The 20,000-nt window shown below is 42.4% G+C and overlaps 1 protein-coding gene and 1 long non-coding RNA gene across 4 annotated transcripts in view; one reads left to right on the top strand and one right to left on the bottom strand.

The window, feature by feature from the left end:
• LOC147837594 (uncharacterized) overlaps window positions 1-7,864 on the bottom strand; it is an 8,848-nt gene extending 984 nt beyond the window's left edge. Inside the window, exons 1-3 of one of the 2 annotated variants that reach the window (XR_015477247.1) lie at window positions 7,520-7,864; window positions 5,572-5,771; window positions 1-525 (exon numbers count right to left, since the gene is read on the bottom strand). The exon at window positions 1-525 is cut by the window's left edge and continues 663 nt beyond it. This is a non-coding gene — a long non-coding RNA (uncharacterized LOC147837594). Of the gene's footprint in view, window positions 553-5,571; window positions 5,772-7,519 lie in introns of both variants that reach the window. The other variant, XR_015477246.1, reaches the window with a different exon arrangement.
• sh2d3a (SH2 domain containing 3A) lies at window positions 555-19,565 on the top strand. 2 transcript variants are annotated; one of them, XM_087237952.1, is made up of 16 exons: window positions 555-641; window positions 3,062-3,154; window positions 4,844-4,949; window positions 5,618-5,792; window positions 9,854-9,884; window positions 10,238-10,354; window positions 11,559-11,702; window positions 11,783-12,057; window positions 14,064-14,146; window positions 14,254-14,525; window positions 14,740-15,105; window positions 15,278-15,393; window positions 17,633-17,804; window positions 17,977-18,088; window positions 18,176-18,361; window positions 18,470-19,565. In XM_087237952.1, exons 2-16 carry the CDS (start codon window positions 3,065-3,067, stop codon window positions 18,643-18,645), a joined length of 2,421 nt encoding a protein of 806 aa, XP_087094078.1. In that variant the 5' UTR covers window positions 555-641; window positions 3,062-3,064; the 3' UTR covers window positions 18,646-19,565. The 2 variants fall into 2 exon arrangements, with proteins under 2 accessions (XP_087094078.1, XP_087094079.1); XM_087237953.1 differs by lacking the exons at window positions 555-641; window positions 3,062-3,154; window positions 4,844-4,949; window positions 5,618-5,792; window positions 9,854-9,884 and adding an exon at window positions 7,786-7,874.
• The last annotated feature ends 435 nt before the right edge of the window (window positions 19,566-20,000 follow it).

Here is a 20,000-nt window from a genome sequence, read left to right as displayed (position 1 = left end):
ATATGCAGTGAGCGGCAGTTCTGTGGGCGCAAATGCCTTGTTGATGAGGCCAGAGGAGAATGGCCAGACTGGTTCCAGCTAATAGAAAGGCAACAGTAACTCAAATAAGCACTCGCTACAACCGAGCTCTGCAGAAGAGCATCTCTGAACACACAACACGGCCAACCTTGAGGCGGATGGGCTAGTTGAACCTCTGTCATGAAGGATTAAGGCTGGTTATCAGTGCTAGTAAGGTGTACCTAATAAAGTGGCCGGTGAGTGTATTTTCAATAATGAAATGTTTATGTCCTTATAACACTGCACCCCTGCTGTAAATCGGTCGAGGGTACTTATTCATATTTACACTGGGTTACCAACAGTCCCAGGCTGGCAGTGCTTCTTCAGTTTCTCACAGTCTGAACTGATCAGATGTGTCTGAACCTGCACAACTGAAGCCGCAATACCTTCACACGCAGACCCCACGCGCTGATTGGCTAAGAGAGGACAGCAGCTGTGGCAGCCAATCAGAGCGCAGCGCCTCAGGACCTGCAGCGGAACATGTAAAATGGAAATCTAAACGCGCGAGAGACACAGAAGAAGACAAACACACACATTAACAACAGGAGAAGAAAACAAACACAAACAGGGAAACACGAGCACAGGTAAGAACCAAACACTTTCACACTGCTCAACTCAAATGATACGCAGTGAAATAGAAATCGCTTCCTAAAACATTTTATTTTAGGATTCACTATATCTGATTGTTTATTTGACATGATCTGAAGCTGCTTTAATTTACTGCCTCCGATGTGTTGCTTGACATGTATTTGTTGTGATTTATTGATGTGTTTTTCTGCTATGTTGTAAAGCAGTTTGAGAAAGCAACTTATAAAGATGCTATAAAGTAATATAAATAATATTATTATTAATTATTATATTATTATTATTATTATTAATATATTATTATTATAATTTTTATTATATTATTATTATTTTTTTATTATCATTATTTATTATTATTATATTATCATTATTATTATTATTATTATCATAATTTTTATTATATTATTATATTATTATTATTATTATTTTATTATCATTATTTATTATTATTATATTATCATTATTATTATTATTACTATCATAATTTTTATTATATTATTATTATTATATTATTATTATTTTTTTTATTATCATTATTTATTATTATTATATTATCATTATTATTATTATTATTATTATTATCATAATTTTTATTATATTATTATTATTATTATCAATATTTTTATTATTATATTATTATTATTATATAAAAATAATAATAAGTGATTTAAACTCCTGCCAAAATTAATTCAATTTTAATTCTTTAAAAATACATAAGATGTTGCCACATTCATGAACCAAGACATCCTATAGGTATTTACAATTAATAATAATTGTTGGAGGAATATTAATGTTATTACTAGTTTTAATTCTAATATCTCCTAAAATGATGGATTATTTTAACCCAATTTTGGGTGATATAATGTGGACAAACCCAACAAGCCTGCTATATTTTTTTTAGTCATTCCTAATTTTATATTTTATATTTTTACAGAGGGCATCTAATTGTATCACTTCAAAATGTTCCCTGCAGTCTTAAACAATACAAATGCAGAACTAAACTGAACAATGTATTTATGATAACTCAATTAAACACCCGAATTTAAAGGTATCTGCTTTACAACATCAGCATTAGAAAACTGAAGGTGGGTTAATCTCTAAAATATTTTCTTACATCTAAATAATTTAGGTTTACAGGCTTTGGTTAATTAAATAAAATGATTGGGGGATTTTGTGTTGTTTAAATTTCTTTATTAATAATATATATTAATAATAATAGTAATAATAATAATAATATATATATATATATATATATATATATATATATATATATATATATATATATATATATATATATATATATATATATATATATATATATATATATATATATATATATATGCCAATATTGCATCGGTGGTGTTTAGTGAATTAAATATCTCACACAAATCCTAAATTCCTGTTTGAATCAGAGCCCTAACCTTCAATATGAGTTTCAATTACAGCTGTGAATCTGCAATTTAAAGCTTGAGATTGTAAGATTTTAACAGAATTTAAACCATTTAGACACAAAAAAAAATAAAGTTTGCCACTTTAACAGATTAAATATGTTTAATTATTCATACAGTGAAGACAATACAGTGTAAATTTACATTTGATTATTGTATTTCTGTACCTAAATACTGGTAAACTCCACCGAAAGCTATAAAGCTATGAAGCACGATTTATCTAATTGGGTTCTATTGTTTTCATCTGTGCTTTAATTAGTTTATTTCATGTATTTTAGATTTTTTAAATATATTATATGCAGATGCACTCTACTGCTAAATCATCCTATCAGTAAAATATTATAAATGCTTTACAAATAACGCAAAATGATATTTAGAGTTGAAGACAGGATTATTAGCTCCCCTGAATGATTCGCCCCCTGTTTATTTTCCCCCAATTTCTGTGTAACGGAGGTCAGATTTCTCCAGCACATCTCTAATCATAATAGTGTTAATAACTCATCTCTAATAACTGATTTATTTCCTCTTTGTCATGATGACAGTAAATAATATTAGACTAGATATTCTTCAAGACACTTCTATACAGCTTAAAGTCACATGTAAAGGCTTCACTAGGGTAATTAGGGTAAAGTTAGGGTAATTAGGCAAGTTATTGTATAACGATGGTTTTTTTATGTAGACTATTGAAAATAAATATAGCTTAAAGGGGCGAATAATATTGACCTTAAAATGGTGTTTAAAAAATAACAACTGCTTTTATTCTAGCCAAAATAAAACAAATAAGACTTTCTCCAGAAGAACAAATATTATCAGACACACTGTGAAACTTTCTTTGCTCAATGCTCAATGTAAAATAACAGAAAAACACAACAATTTCACCATGCCACTTTTTCCGCTATAACGCAGCAGCGCTAGTTTCAATGCATACATTTGTATTAGTGCATACTTTGTGATTGTGTTGTTTTGTGCAGATCATGAACAATCACTCGATCTCGCGCTGGCTGAACCGCATCGGTCTGCCACAATACACCAGCGCTCTGGAGAAACAGTACTACGGTCTGGAGGTGCAGAATTACTTTAATGTTCAACTACATCTATTCACAAACACTATTGTGTCAGTAACAGTTGACGAAAACAGAGTTGACACCAACAGAGTCGACAATAACATAGTTGACGATAACAGAGTTAACGATAACAGAGTTGACGATAACAGAGTTGACGATAACAGAGTTGACGATAACGGAGTTGACGATAACGTAGTTGACGATAACGGAGTTGACGATAACAGAGTTAACGATAACGGAGTTGACGATAACAGAGTTGACAATAACAGAGTTGACGATAACAGAGTTGACGATAACAGAGTTGACGATAACAGAGTTGACGATAACAGAGTTGACGATAACAGAGTTGACGATAACGGAGTTGACGATAACAGAGTTGACGATAACAGAGTTGACAATAACAGAGTTGACGATAACAGAGTTGACGATAACAGAGTTGACGATAACGGAGTTGACGATAATGGAGTTGACAATAACAGAGTTAACGATAACGGAGTTGACGATAACAGAGTTAACGATAACGGAGTTGACGATAACAGAGTTGACAATAACAGAGTTGACGATAACGGAGTTGACGATAACAGAGTTGACGATAACAGAGTTGACGATAACAGAGTTGACGATAACGGAGTTGACGATAACAGAGTTGACGATAACAGAGTTGACAATAACAGAGTTGACGATAACAGAGTTGACGATAACAGAGTTGACGATAACGGAGTTGACGATAACGTAGTTGACGATAACGTAGTTGACGATAACGGAGTTGACGATAACAGAGTTAACGATAACGGAGTTGACGATAACGGAGTTGACGATAACAGAGTTGACGATAACGTAGTTGACGATAACGTAGTTGACGATAACGTAGTTGACGATAACAGAGTTAACGATAACGGGGTTGACGATAATGGAGTTGACAATAACGGAGTTGACGATAACAGAGTTAACGATAACGGAGTTGACGATAACGGAGTTGACGATAACAGAGTTAACGATAACGGAGTTGACGATAATGGAGTTGACAATAACAGAGTTGACGATAACGGAGTTGACGATAACGGAGTTGACGATAACGGAGTTGACGATAACGGAGTTGACGATAACGGAGTTGACGATTACAGAGTTAACGATAACGGAGTTGACGATAATGGAGTTGACAATAACAGAGATGACGATAACGGAGTTGACGATAACAGAGTTAACGATAACGAAGTTGACGATAACGAAGTTGAAGATAACGGAGTTGACGATAACAGAGTTGACGATAACTGAGTTAACGATAACGGAGTTGACGATAACGGAGTTGAAGATAACGGAGTTGACGATAACGGAGTTGACGATAACGGAGTTGACGATAACAGAGTTGACGATAACAGAGTTGACGATAACTGAGTTGACGATAACAGAGTTGACGATAACAGAGTTGACGATAACAGAGTTGACGATAACTGAGTTGACGATAACAGAGTTGACGATAACAGAGTTGACAGTAACAGAGACAACGATAACAGAGTCGACAATAACAGTCAACAGTTGAGAGTATATATAGTATTTATTCATCTTCGTTACGTTAGTTAATAAAATTCATTTTTAGTTGTTTGTTAACTCACGATGCATTAACTAATGTAACAAGCAATTTTTTATTTTATTTCATGGTGATTAATTTAAGACTGAAATCCTGCACAGGGTCTCCAATCTGTGACTGAAGAGGATCTTAAATTAATGGGGGTTGAAGATCCAGATCACAGAGTGAAGATTCTAGCGGAGCTGCAGAAACAGCAGTGTGATACAGGTGTGTGTGTGATACAGGTGTGTGTGTGATACAGGAGTGTGTGTGTGATACAGGTGTGTGTGTGTGATACAGGAGTGTGTGTGTGATACAGGTGTGTGTGTGTGTGATACAGGAGTGTGTGTGTGATACAGGTGTGTGTGTGTGATACAGGTGTGTGTGTGATGCAGGTGTGTGTAAAACAGGTGAACACAAATCAGTAGCGCTTACTTCACTGCAAAAACTCCTTATAAAATGCAATAAAATACATTCAATACATACAGATCTTGTTTAAAGTTGAAATGATTTGGCTCATTTAAGGACAGAATAAAATGTATAATGACAATTCACAAATTCTTCATGTTTAGTAACTCTAGTTTAAAACCTCACACAAAGAGAGAGAAGTATACTGTTTAAAACGCTAGTTATAATAGATTTAGTCTATATACTCTGCTTTGAATAAGTGAGATTATATTTAATGTAGTTTTGTATTTACTAAAGCCTCGGTCCACTTTCTTGTTTTAAGTATAATTATCAGACTGCACCAGCAGATCATTTGACTATTTTCCTACTCTTCTTAAATCATTCAAGACTCGAAGTTTATTTCTCAGTGTGTATGTATGTGTGTGTGTGTGTGTGTGTGTACCTGGTTGTCTAGGTGTTGTCTGATATATGTGTCTGTCCGTCCTCAGAGAATAACTGTACCACCGGCACGATGAGCAGCAGACACTCGCTGGACCTCAAGCGCACTGACCTTTTCCGTCACAGCATCATCCCGAGGCTGCGTCGCCGTGATAAAAGAGTCTCCGCCTCCTGCATCCAGCTCCGCCCTGAAGACCACGCCCCCTGCAGCAAACACAAACCCAGGTTCCTAATGACCACTGCTTATATTAAAGTCAAGCATGGTTGATGCTCGAGAGCATGGTTCTGTCGATCTCACGGATTGGCCGGAATGCATTTAGCCACTCCCTCTAAAACAAACCCCGCCCTCTATTCAGTTCCTCGCAAATATGAGTTCCAAAATTTTCCAGAACAGCTCCCCCTGCCCTCTATTCAGTTTAGGGTTGGGCGATGTCGACCAATCTGGCATCATACGATGTCTAATGTGACACATTGCGATGGACGATGGCATCGTCGTTGTAGGTGGCGGTGAATTAATTGTTTGTGAATAATTAATTAATACTTAACTATTTATTTATTTTGTAGCCTACCGTTTCAACTACCTGACCCGCATGGTCTTTGTTTTACCCATAACCTAATCATAAATAAATAAAGATAAGTTACACACATGACCACCTGTCAATACCTTTTCCCGCAGGACTCTGGCATAATTAGGCGGAGTGATCTGTGTCATTGTAATGGCGTCCACAAACTTGGTACACGCGTAAAGGCGAATCACTGAAGCAGTGTACTGACGCTGTGACGTTACGTGATAGATTCAAAAGAGCGAAGAGTCGTTAGATAGACACAAGATTAATTAAATCTCTAGGGTGGCAGAATAGTGAGGGCGGCGTCCATGAACATCCGCCATTTTGTCATGGTCACGTGACCTACCTGCGTCAGTTGCGTCGCTCTACTTCCATTCATAAATTCGCTCGCGGGGCATCATGGGATAGCGCAGCATGCATGGGATGCGCACTCCGGAATCTCGCCGGAAGTAGTAAGTCATCCGGGTACTTCTCGCATACTGATTTTCGAATTCTATGAATTCGGACACACTACTCGGCTCACATACTGATTTTGGCGTACTATATAGTATGGAAGTATGCGGTTTCGGACACAGCCCTAGTCATAACTTCTGCAGCAAACAACGCCTCTAAAGCGGCGCCAACGGATCCACAATGCAGTTCGGCAACGCCTGACGTCACCCATTCAAAGTGAATGGGAAGCGTTGACGCGTGTGAATGGAGCGTAACGCCCTATTCACACGGGGCTTCAGCGTCAACGCTTGACAGAGGGCGTGTCTGAAGTTGGAGCTGAAACGATCGTCATAGAAGCGTCAGCCAATGAAATTCAGTCAGCAATAGGCCACTGTCTGAGCTGGTGTATTTGCATACAGCGATCTGATTTGCTGACGCTTCCGTTGGCGCTTGAAAAGTTGAGCTGGTCCCAACTTCTGCAGCGAGGAACGCTTCTGAAGCGGCGCCGACGGATCCACAATGCAGTTCGGCAACGCCTGACGTCACCCATTCAAAGTGAATGGGAAGCGTTGACGTTGACGCCCCGTGTGAATAGGGCGTAATTCAGTTACCCAGCCCTTGACTTGTATGAATGTTTGTGTCCACCAGGGAGTGATCACTTAACATTGTGACTTCATGCGAAAATGATCAATAGCATTATATATATTCACTTTTATGAGTGGAAATTGAGTATTTAATGGAGCTAAACGTGTGGCATGCCCCTGGCCTCCCCTATATATTACCAAACAACAATTATCCGGCATTTTGGCTAAAAAAAAAAAGAGAAATTACTCAGCCTGTGACTTATTTTAAGGTGTTGTGCATTAAGGGGCGTTCCCTAATAGCGTGACGCCACGCGAAAATCGTCAAAAGCCTTAAAATTTAAATGTACTTTTAGGATATGAGATAATTCACCCTGAGTCTGCAGTTGAGGTAAACCTGTGACTGCATGCCCCGGTCTCCATTTAAGCACATTCTTCTCCATGAGCGCGCAGCAGCGTGAACGCGGGCGTTGCGCAATACGCGTCATCTCCGAGGGGCGTAGTCCTCAGATCGGGCTGATTTTCACCGGAGCGAGTTTTCGGTGCCCCGGGCGGCGTCACACACACAGGTGAGTGCGCGCGGAATGCCAGGAATGCGCGGGAGACAGCGACGCATGCGCACGCGGGAGGAGCGTGTGTGAACTCGTCAGCTGTGAGGCTCTCGGAGAACACTCTGATCATGAGCTCTTCTTGACAAACTTCAGCACAGGAATATCTCTCATCTGCAGGTGAGTTTGTGCGGTTGTCCGTGTTGTGGTTAATGATTATCCGCTGTTTGTGTTGGGAAGGGCAGCGCGGAGACCTTTGATATGCTCAGTCCAGCATACCTGTCAGTTCACAGTACAGTTCACTGTCAGGAGATCATCTTCAGGATCAGGAAGGACAGATCTAAACTAAGTGTTCTGCATTGGCTAGTCGGAAAACTATTCGGATTTCTGGACACTTTGAATGCATTAAGCACATAGGTCTGGCTGTTTAATATTGAGTAGTGGTGAAACAGTGGTACTTTTCTTAGATTACATTAATCTCAATCAGTGTGGTGTGACTCAAGGCATTACTGGGGAAAAGATGATCATCATCTAGTTTACATCTCACATTCAACACTGACATTACCTGGAGAAGTGAAACAGCACATACTCCACCTTATTCTCTGAAAATGCATGAAATAAAGTGAGTTTAGGCTTGAAGCAAGAAAAGAAAATCTAAATAATATTGTTCAGACCACATCAGTAGATGTTTTATCATATACTTTAGGTTTATTTTGAGACAGCAGGTCATACACCGGCTCATTTTCCCCTCTGGTAAATGTGTAATGATGGAGGAATGTTTGCTCTGGGAGAATAATGTGGAATATTGACTCATTATAGCCGGAGAGCTGTTGTTTTGGGTTCGGGTTTGACCTTAAATCTGCAGGTCAGGAAGAGAGCATAACATCCGTTTCCATGGTGACCGCTGCAGGTCAGTCCCTGATGTCCACAGGACACAATGCAGATGGGAAGGAAACGCCATTAACGCTGCATTTATAAAGCAGCTGCGCTGATGGGCTGGGTTTGGTTGCTCAGTGCTCAGAGGAGCGCTTAAAGTTATTGTTATATGAAGAGAAGATCAGCTGATCATCAGAGAAGAGTCTCGGTCTCATCCTGGACCAAATTGGGTGTTCTTTGATCATTGCATTCTCACAGTATTGAAGATAACACTGTCATATACAGTTAAAACCACAGGTTTACATGCACTCTAAATAAAGGAATATAACCATTTTTTTTAATGTCTGATGGTAAATCGTACTCAATGTTTACTATTTTAGGTCTGTTAGGATTACCTAAATAACTTACATTTGCTAAATGGCAGAATAACGAGAGAATTTTTTTTGAATTTCTAGACAGTCAAGTTTACACACATTATCTTGGTATTTTTCTTTGCTTTTTAACTCTATAACTTTGGTCAAATGTTTTGGGTCTCCTTCCACAAGCTTCTCACAATAGTTTGCAGGAGTTTTGGCCCATTCCTCCTGACAGAATTGCTGTAACTGAGTCAGATTTGTAGGCTGTCTCGCTTGCACAAGCTTTTTTAACTTTGCTCACACATTTTCTATAGGATTGATATCAGGGCTTTGTGATGGCCACTCCAAAACATTCACTCTGTTGTCCTTAAAGCACATTTGAGCTCATTTGGCAGTATGCTAAGGGTCATGGTCTGTTTGGAAGAGCCATTTGTGGCCAAGTTGTAATGTCCTGGCTGATGTCTTGAGATGTTGCTTTAGTATTTCTCCATAATGTTCTTTCTTCATGATGCCATCTATCAAATCCCAGTAGATCAGCAGTTTCTGAAATACTCAGAGCAGCCGGTCAGGCAGCAACAACCATGCCACGCTCAAAGTCTCTTAAATCCCTTTTCTTCCCCATTCTGATGCTCACTTTGACCTGCAGCAGATCCTCTTGACCATGTCTACATGCAGAAATGCAGTGAGCTGCTGCCATGTGATTGGCTGATTAAAAATGTGCATTAACGAGCAGTTGAACAGGTGTACCTAATAAAGTGGCCGGTGAGTGTAGGCTTGATTCAGTGTTGCCACGTCTCATTATTTAACCTGTCCTGTATATACAAGTTCCTTCAGTTTTAAGTCAGTTTGAATAAAAGAACCTGCAGAATATGTGTATTATCATGTAAAATGTAACTTGTTGTACACTTGTGTTGTGTTTTCCTGTAGGAGGAGGAGTGTGACGGCCTTCATCAGTCAGGTGAATGTGTGTGCAGTGTTTTACTGTAGCTGTGTTCACATCCACAGATGCTAATTATGTTTATGCGCAAAACTGTAACGTCTGCTGATCATCAGTCTTTCACCATCAGCACAACAACATTAATGATATAAACACCCTCACACCCACACACACACACACACACACACACACACACACACACACACGTTTATATCTGTGGGATCATCTGATCAGCAGAAGCTACAGCACTGAAGCACAGACACCGATGAAGAGCAGACTTTACTCACTACAGCTGATTACTGCACAGTTTATATGCATTATTTTGTGTTGTTTGACCGTGTTGTGTGTGTGTGTGTGTGTGTGTGTGTGTGCAGGTGTTCTCAGGCCTGAGGGATATGGACGCTCTGAAGAAGGAACTGGAGGAGGAGCTGAAGCTCAGCACTGAAGATCTGAGGAGTCACGCCTGGTATCACGGACAGCTGCAGCGCGAGGTGTGTGTGTATCTCAGCTGGAGAATGTCTAAAGAATGTTCATGCTGCTCTATATAAGGCCTAATAGAGCATATTAGGGTGATGAATGTAGCCCAGACCACAGTATGCTGTATTCCATTTACATTTAGTCATTTAGCAGACACTTTTATCCAAAGCGACTTACAAATGAGGACAAGGAAGCAATTTACACAACTATAAGAGCAACAATGAATAAGTGCTGTAGGCATGTTTCAGGTGTGTAAAGTCTAAGAAGGAAAGCATTAGTATTTTTTTTTTTTGGGGGGTAAGTTAGTGGTATATCCAGGGAGGCAATTGCAGATTGGGAAGTGAAGTGAAGACTAAATAGTTGAGTTTTTAGTGGTTTCTTGAAGACAGCGAGTGACTCTGCTGTTCTGATGCAGTTCGGCAGTTCATTCCACCAACTGGGCAGATTGAACGCGAGAGTTCGCGAAAGTGATTTCTTCCCTCTTTGGGATGGAACCACGAGGCGACGTTCATTCACAGAACACAAGTTTCTGGAGGCCACATACATCTGCAGAAGTGAGAGCAGATAAGAAGGAACAAAGCCAGAAGTCACTTTGTAGGCAAACATCAGAGTTTTGAATTTGATGCGAGCAGCAACTGGCAGCCAGTGCAAACGGATGAGCAGCGGAGTTACATTTGCTCGTTTAGCTCCATTAAAGACCACTCGTGCTGCTGCGTTCTGGAGAGGCTTGATAGAGTTAGCTGGAAGCTCGGCTAGTAGAGAGTTGCAGTAATCCAGTCTGGAGAGAACAAGAGCTTGAACAAGGAGTTGAGCTGCATGATCAGATAGGAAGGGTCGGATCTTTCTGATGCTGTAGAATGTGAATCTGCACAATCGAGCAGTTCTAGAGATGTGGTCTGAGTTACTCCAAGGTTACTCCAAGGCTTTTCACTGTTCTGGATGCAGTAATGGTTGCCCCATCCATCTGGATTGAAAAGTTGTGATGTAGAGTCAGGTTGGCAGAAACTTCAAGCATTTCTGTTTTCGTGAGGTTCAGCTGAAGATGATGATCTTTCATCCAGTGTGAAATGTCTGACAGGCAGGCTGAGATGCAAGTGTAGTTTAGTGTGGATGGGCTGTGGGAGGGAAGCGTTTATTTACAATATAAAACACATTACACCTGTGGAGACCAAACCAACATGTGTGTGTGTTTGTGTGTTTGTGTTTGTGTGTGTGTAGGCTGCAGAGCAGTTGTTGGGCAGAGATGGAGAGTTCCTGGTTCGGGACTCGAGCACCAGCGCTGGCGATTACGTCCTGACCTGCATGTGGAAAAATCAACCCATGCACTTCAAAATCATCCGCATCACACTGCGACCCAAACAGGTACAGATCCGCCTCAGCGTTCGCCAGGTCAAAGTACAGTCGGATACAGTGTGTGTGTGTGTGTGTGTGTGTGTGTGTAGGGTTACACGAGGGAGCTGTTTCAGTTCGAGAACGATCAGTTCGATAACATTCCAGCGTTAATTCGCTTCCACGTCGGTGGCCGGCGTCCGATATCACACTCCACTGGAGCCGTCATCTTCCAGCCAATCACACGCACTCTGCCTCTACGCATCATCAGCGAGCGGCAGGCTGCCAGATCAAGCTCCGCCCACCTGATGCGGAGCCAGAGCAAGAGGCGGAGCCTGAGTTCTTCTCAGAAGGACACGCTGCAGGTCAACACCAACAACCTGCTCAGGTCAGTAACAGTGCTGTGTGTGTGTGTGTGTGTAGTTGTCAAGGTAACAGTGTTGTGTGTGTGGTCATGGTGGTCAGTAGAAGGTTAGTGTTTGTGTGTAGTTGTCATTAAGAGTTTAGTGTGTATAGCTGTAAGAGTAACAGTGTTGTAAGTAACTAGTGTGTGTCAATAGCCCCTTCACACAGTAATAGCGGTAAATATCCGGAAAATGACCAGAACGACTTTACAAAAAGTGCTGTTCACACGGGCAAGGACGTTACGTAATTTTTCCAGAAAACAGCATTCACACATCCATTCCAAAACACAGATGAATTCTGACATCATTAACCAGAAATGTGCTCTCAAGCACTCATGCGGCTTATCCCAGAGACATCCACAGGCAGAAGCACTAACCTCAGCTCAGTCTTTACACATTTGACATTACAAACCCTGTGGATGGATCACTCGCATGTCGAGATGTTCATAATATGTGTGTGTGTGTGCTGGCACTGACCGAATAACTCCTGCACTTCACATGCACACGCGTCAATCAGAGCGGTTATCGATAATTCTTAACACTGTTGGCATTAAGAAGGAACACAGAAACGTTATCTGACTTACATCTAGCAGCTAAATCTGTCTGGAGAAATATTTTAGGCTTTTAATTGTATAAACAGCAGATGTGAATGATTCTGTTCTGATTGGCTGGAGAAGACGTCTCACGTCAGCACATTCTAGACATGCACGCGCTCTTTCTGACAATCTTCTCAAGCAATAAACCCAAGCGACGATTTACGAAAGCCGTACGGAAAAAGAAAAGCTCTTTCTTTTCACCGCATTCTCGAACTCGTTTGCTTTTATTTTCTGGATTCTGTTTTTTGTCTTATCTGATTTCTGGAGCCGCTCTTCCCCTGACTCGAGTCTGGTCGTCGAAAGCAGCTGGCTCCTCCTCCTCCACGCCGTCGAAGTAACACGATGAGCTAACCAGACAAACTGGTTGCGGCGGGAAAGCCCTCCACATGGAGGAGGTGAGACGTCAGCCCAGCCTGCGAAGCGCGAAGAGGAGCGGCGTCACACCGCCCCGTAGTGTTCACTTAAAAAAACGAAATGCAGCCATACGTACCTCCAGCCACGTAAATCACGGTCTCCAGGTCTCTTTTCTGAACGAGCTTGGGTTGCACATTTTCCTTCACATTTATAGTGATTTATGTGTACATGTTCTTAAATCAAAAATGCAGATTTATAATATTAATATTAATTACAGGGTCGTGCTATATAATTAAATCTTTTTATTGTTAATGTACAGTGAAACCGTTGAATTCATGGTGAGGTGAGTGATGTTATAAAGTACACTGCCGTTCCATTTGAAGAAGCACCCGACTTGTGTCCTCGCGTCCTCGATAGTTCGTTCCTCCAAGTGTGAACTTTGCGTACTTGATATTGAGAAACAGCCACAGTCATGGTAATGGTTGTTGTGTGTTGTCATGGTAACTGTATTGTTTGTGGTTATAGTGGTCATTAACAGGTTAATGTTTGTGTTTGGTTGAAAGTAACTACGGTTGGTCACCAAAACCTGGTATCAATGTGGCACCGGTGCTCATGTACACCGCTATACACCGGACAGATTCAATTAAAATGATTCAAATAAATCTTTTTGTCAAATAAAGAGTTTTTCTAGAGTAAAATTATGGGTTATGTTAGCTATTTAACACCGGTACTGTTTTAAAAGTATAGATTAAGCCCCGGTATCGAAATATCCCCAAACAATACCCAACCCTGAAGCCAACTAAACACAAGTGTGCATAGTGTCATTACCAGTGTTGTAGCTAACTAGTGTGTGTGTGTGTGTGTAGTTGTCATAGTAGCAGTATGTGTGTAGTTGTGGTAGTAAGAGTGTAGTATGTGTGTACTAACTAACAGTGTAGTGTGTGTGTATTTGTCAATAATAATAATAATGTGTGTGTGTGTGTGTGTGTGTGTGTGTGTGTGTGTGTGTGTGTGTGTGTGTGTGTGTGATTGTGTGGTAGGAGTGGCAGTCAACCTGCTAATCTGGAGACAGTGGGGAGACCGTTTCTACAGTCTGCACAATCTGACAGTAACCTCCGCACAGGTACACACACACACACACACACACACACACACACACACACACACACACACACACATTAACGATCATCCAAGGTCTATTACCCAGAATGTACTTTCCATGTGGTGCAGGTGTACCTCAGAGCTGTCAGTCACAGGACTCCGGCCCCGCCCCCGTCTCTCCAGTGTTCCGCACAGGAAGTGAGCCTGTCCTTAGTCCTGCTGCATCCTGTGCCACTCCCGCCGGCCAGTCAGCTCTGGGCGTTTCTCCTCTGCGTGGCTCTGATGGTCAGCTGCATTCACGAGCTCCACCCAAACCCCTGCGCATCTCCATCATCTTCAGCCCCACGCAAACTGACCCGGAGTCAGATCCTGCCGACGTCTATGGAGAGCTGGTGCCGCAGGTCAGAGTTCATCACCATGGCAGAAGCTGACTGATCTGCTAAGAGCTCCTAATGGTTATTGTTCTGCTGTGAAAATATACACAAGATTACAGATCTGCCTTCATTATTGCAGATCTGGAGAATCAGTGCCCTCTGTAATGTATATACAGTAAACACTGAGAGATATAGACACACATCAGACTTTACCTGTGCTCTCCTCGTGTGTGTGCTGTAGGTGCCCATCACCATGCTGCCCAAGGGTCACGCGGCTCGCCTGCGGGCGCAGGAGCAGAAGTGGAAGAGTCGAGCACGCCTCACCGACACCAGCTTTGGGTTCCTGGAGGCGCAGCGGGTGGAGGAGGAGAGGGTGGAGGAGGAGCGCAGGTCCGGCTCAGAGCTCCAGCAGGAGGAGCGGGACTGGTGCTTCGAGCGGCCGCAGACTGAGACCTCCTCCTGCTTCCGGCTGGATGAGTTCCGCTCGCTGCTGCTGCCCGACAACAACCGCCCGCTGGACCAGAGTGTGCTGCCGAAGGTCAAAGAGCTGCTGACGCGGACCGACGCCAGGACCACCGCACTGCACATGCTCAGCGTCAACTGCCAGGTGCCATAACAGAACACACTGAATATCACACCAGCGGGGTTTCCCACATCCAACACTCCCTCTTACTCTACTACCTCATTCTCTAAGCATGAACAGTTCCTTTATATAATAGTTGGTCTTTAGTGATTTCCAGAAGCTGATGATCTGATGAGGCTCTCTGTGTCTGTGTCAGGTGGCTCGGGTTACAGGTGTGACGGCGGAGCAGAAGAGGATCATGGGAGTGGAGACGGGTTTGGAGCTGGTCACGCTGCCGCATGGAGGACAGCTCAGACAGGACCTGCTGGAGAGGTGTGTGTGTGTGTGTGCGGTAATGATGATGATGGTGGTGGTGGTGGTGATGATTATGGTGGTGGTAATGATGATATTGGTTGGTGGTGGTGGTGAAGATATTGATGATGGTGATGATGATGATGGTGGTGGTGGTGATGATTATGGTGGTGGTAATGATGATATTGGTTGGTGGTGGTGGTGAAGATATTGATGATGGTGATGATGATGATGGTAATGAGGGTGAAGTTGTTGATAATGATAGCTATGATGGTCGTGGTGATGATGGTGATGGTAATGAGGATGAAGTGGGTGGTATAATGATGGTATGAAGATGATGATGTTGGTGGTGAGGATTATGGGGGTGGTAATGATGATGATGGTAATGAGCGTGAAGTTGGTGGTTATGATGGTAATGATAATGTTGGTGGTGATGTTGTTGATGGTAATGATGATGATGGTAATGAGGTTGAAGTTGGTGGTAATGATAGCTATGATGGTCGTGGTGATGATGGTGATGTAATAAGGATGAAGTGGTTGGTATAATGATGATATGAAGATGATGTTGGTGAAGATATAGATGATGGTGATGGTAATGAGGGTAAAGTTGGTGGTTATGATGTTGATAATGGTGGTAATGATGTTGTTGATGGTAATGGTGTTGGTGGTGATGATATTGGTTGGTGGTGGTGGCGTTGATGGTGATGATGGTGGTTATAATGATGGTAATGATAATATTGGTGGTAATGATATTGTTGATGGTAATGATTATATTTGTGGTAATGATAATGGTTGGTGATGGTGCTGATGGTGATGATGGTAATGATGATGATGGTAATGAGGTTGAATTTGGTGATAATGATAGCTATGATGGTCGTGGTGATGATGGTGATGTAATAAGGATGAAGTGGGTGGTATAATGATGGTATGAAGATGATGATGTTGGTGAAGATATTGATGATGGTGATGGTAATGAGGGTGAAGTTGGTGGTTATGATGTTGATAATATTGGTGGTAATGATGTTAGGGGTGGTGTTGTTGATGGTGATGATGGTGGTAATGATGATGGTAATGAGCATGAAGTTGGTGGTTATAATGATGGTAATGATAATATTGGTGGTAATGATATTGTTGATGGTAATGATTATGTTTGTGGTGATGATAATGGTTGGTGGTGGTGCTGATGGTGATGATGGTAATGAGGTTGAAGTTGGTGGTATAATAGTGGTATGGAGATAATGATGTTGGTGAAGATATTGATGATGGTGATGTGGATGGTGATGGTAATGAGGTTGAAGTTCGTTGTTATGATGGTGAGGGTAATGAGAATGAAGTGGGTGGTATGAAGATGATGATGATGGTGGTAAAGATATTGATGATGGTAATGATGATGATGATGGTAATGAGGGTGAAGTTGGTGGTTATCATGATGTTGATAATATTGGTGGTAATGATGTTGATGATGGTAATGATGATGTTGAAAGTGATGATATTGGTTGGTGGTCTTGATGATGATGATGGTAATGATGATGATGATAATGAGGTTGAAGTTGGTTGTGTTGATAGCTATAATGGTCATGGTGGTGATGATGGTGATGGTAATGAGGATGAAGTTGGTGGTTTAATGATGGTATGAAGATGATGATGGTGGTTTTGACGATGGTCATGGTGATTATGGTAATAAGGATGAAGTTGGTGGTTATGATGTTAATAATATTGGTGGTAATGATGTTGATGGTGATGATGTTGGTGGTGGTGTTGATGGTGATGATGGTAATGAGGGTGAAGTTGGTGGTGATGATGATGATGATAGCTATGATGGTCATGGTGGTGATGGTAAAGAGGATGAAGTCGGTGGTGGTGATGATGGTATGAAGATGATGTTGGTGGTGATGATGGCAATTATGATGATAGCAATGATGGGGATAGTGATGACGATGGTAATGAAGGTGAAATTGACGGTGATGATGATGGCCATGATGGTGGTAATGATGATGATGTTGGATAGTGGTGATGGTGGTAGTGATGATGCTGATACTGAAAGCAATGATATTGGTGCTGATGATAGTAATGATGCTTAAGGTGATGATAATTATGGTGACCCGGTTCATGACCCGGTTGTAATGATGATGCTGATGGTGCTAGGGATGATGGTCGTGGTGAAGTTGATGATATGCTGTGGCAGTGGCGATGAGGCTGGTGATAGTGGTGGTGGTAATGATGTCCTCTGCTGATGTGTTCCCCTGTCCTCCTCCATCAGGCACCATGCTCTGGCTCTGGGTATCGCGGTGGACCTTCTGGGCTGTACAGGGACGGTGGGTCAGCGGGCGACAGTGCTGCACAGGATCATCCAGCTGGCACAGGAGCTTCGTAATACCACACATGACCTGTACGGCTTCTCTGCGGTCATGAAGGCGCTGGAGATGCCGCAGGTACTACAATACCAGCAGTTCATCTATCGTTCACTAGCAGATCACTAACATATACTGCCATGCCTCCCCAGCTGATCATCACAATGAGAAACAACTCTGAGAAAACCCAAATCTGAAATATTTATATGATGATATAATAGTGATGAATTTGAATATGTTAATGATGTCTCAGGTGGTGCGGCTGGAGATGACCTGGAGAGCTCTCAGGCGCAACCACACTGACAGCGCTGTGACGTTTGAGAAGAGCCTGAAGCCCTTCATGAAGGCCCTCAATGAAGGCGACGGTGAGTAGGAGCAGATTGGTTCATGCGTCAATGTCCAGTGAGAAGAAGGGTTTAGAAGGGTTTTACGGTCAGTGTTGTGTGTTGTAGACTCGGTGGTGTCCGGGCCGCTGTCTCTGCCACACCTGCTGCCGCTGCTGAGGCTGATGGAGGGTGAAGACGCAGTGGAGACGACAGACAGAGGCTGCCTGCTGCTCTACAACCTGCTGCAGTCGGCCCGCAACGCCACACTGCACGCCAGAGACTGCACACTACACGCTCACAGCCTGCTGTCCGGTAACAAACACACACACGACATGCTCACAGCCTGCTCTCCAGTGTTGCACATGCACACACACATTGGTGTAATCAGATTGGACGACTGACCTGTCACTCTTCCTCCAGCCGGATGGGAGCCAATCCCGGAGCTGCTGGAGGTGTTTCAGACGGAGTTCGCGCTGCGCCTCTTCTGGGGTCAAACAGGCGCTAAAGCCGAGCGGAAGGAGAGATTCGCCAAGTTCGACAGGATCCTGGAGCTGCTGTCCTACAAGCTGGAGGCGGACGGAGAATCTGCAGTGTGACATCACTGTAGACCAGAGGTGGGCAAACTCGGTCCTGGAGGGCCGGTGATCTGCACAGTTTAGCTCCAACACTAATCAAACACACCTGAACATGCCAATCAGTGTCTTCAAGATCACTAGAAATCTACAAGCAGGTGTGTGTGATTAGAGCTGGAGCTAAACTCAGCAGGACCGAGTTTGTAGACCACAACAACTGAAAGACAAGAAACACCGCAGCACAGGACAGAAGAGATCAAGCTCATGCAGACGGCATGCTGAAGCCGCTCTGTGGGTCACATTTAAGATGTCTTCATCCACTCTGGGCTGAGTTTGAGTCAGCTTGGCCTAATGCATTGTAAAGTTTTGTAAAACTCAACAGTACTCTGTTCAGAGCGTCTCCCCTTTGGTGATGTTGGTGCTGTTTTTGCTCTGTTGACTTCCATCTCAGTCACAGTGATTGACTGTAAAGCCCTGACAGCAGATGATCGTGCATTCCTGAGTGCTGCTGGTTTCCCTTGTGGGATTAACATTTCTCATTTGTGCTGTTGAACATCAGTCGAGTTGCTGAAAAGCTTAGTTTCTGGCTTTTATATGGAGTATAGAGTGTGCATGTGCGAGAGAGATGTCTTGATACATGTGAGAAACTCAAAGCTGTCAGAACACAGTGAACACGGTGAGTGTATTTCAGCACACGCACTATAATCTGCTGCATCACTCCACTGATAGACCTCAGGACAGGCCTGACTAAAGGGTTAATGCTGCACACTGATGATCAACAGTAATACGCCAGATTTCAGTGTTGTTTTAAAGCTGTGATTGTGTGTGTGAGAGTGAGTCTGTACGCTCGGTTTCAGAGGATTCACTCTCTCTTAATGACCGTTTTTATGGAGAGAATATATTTTTGTTTGTTAATGAATTAAAATGGGAATGATGTAATCACACTCGAGTCTGTTTCATTGATGCTCCTACTGTCAGCTGAACAGGACATTCAGAAAGGTAAAGTCAGAGGTGGAACAGGGACTGGAGCGATGATCAGAAGATGGAGACACTGTGCTCATAAAGGGATGGACATGGTCAGCAGCAATACTCAGGTAGGCTGTGGCGTTGATGCTCAATTGGTACTAATGGACCCAAAGAAAATCTCCCCCACACCATTACACCACCACCACCAGCCTGAACTGCTGATACAAGGCAGGATGATCCATGCTTTATGTTGTTGAGGCCAAATTGTGAGCCGAGCATCCGAATGTGTCAGCAGAAATGGAGACTCATCAGAGCAGCAACGTTTCTCCAATCTTCTATTGTCCAGTTTTGGTGAGTCTGTGTGAATTGTAGCCTCAGTTTCCTGTTCTTAGCTGACAGGAGCGGCACCCGGT

Source organism: Danio rerio, chromosome 1, assembly GCF_052040795.2.
Source record: "Danio rerio strain M-AB ecotype USA chromosome 1, GRCz13ab, whole genome shotgun sequence".
NCBI lineage: Eukaryota > Metazoa > Chordata > Actinopteri > Cypriniformes > Danionidae > Danio > Danio rerio.
The sequence above is the reverse complement of the archived record's forward strand: the minus strand, read 5'-3'. Positions and strand labels throughout refer to the sequence as shown.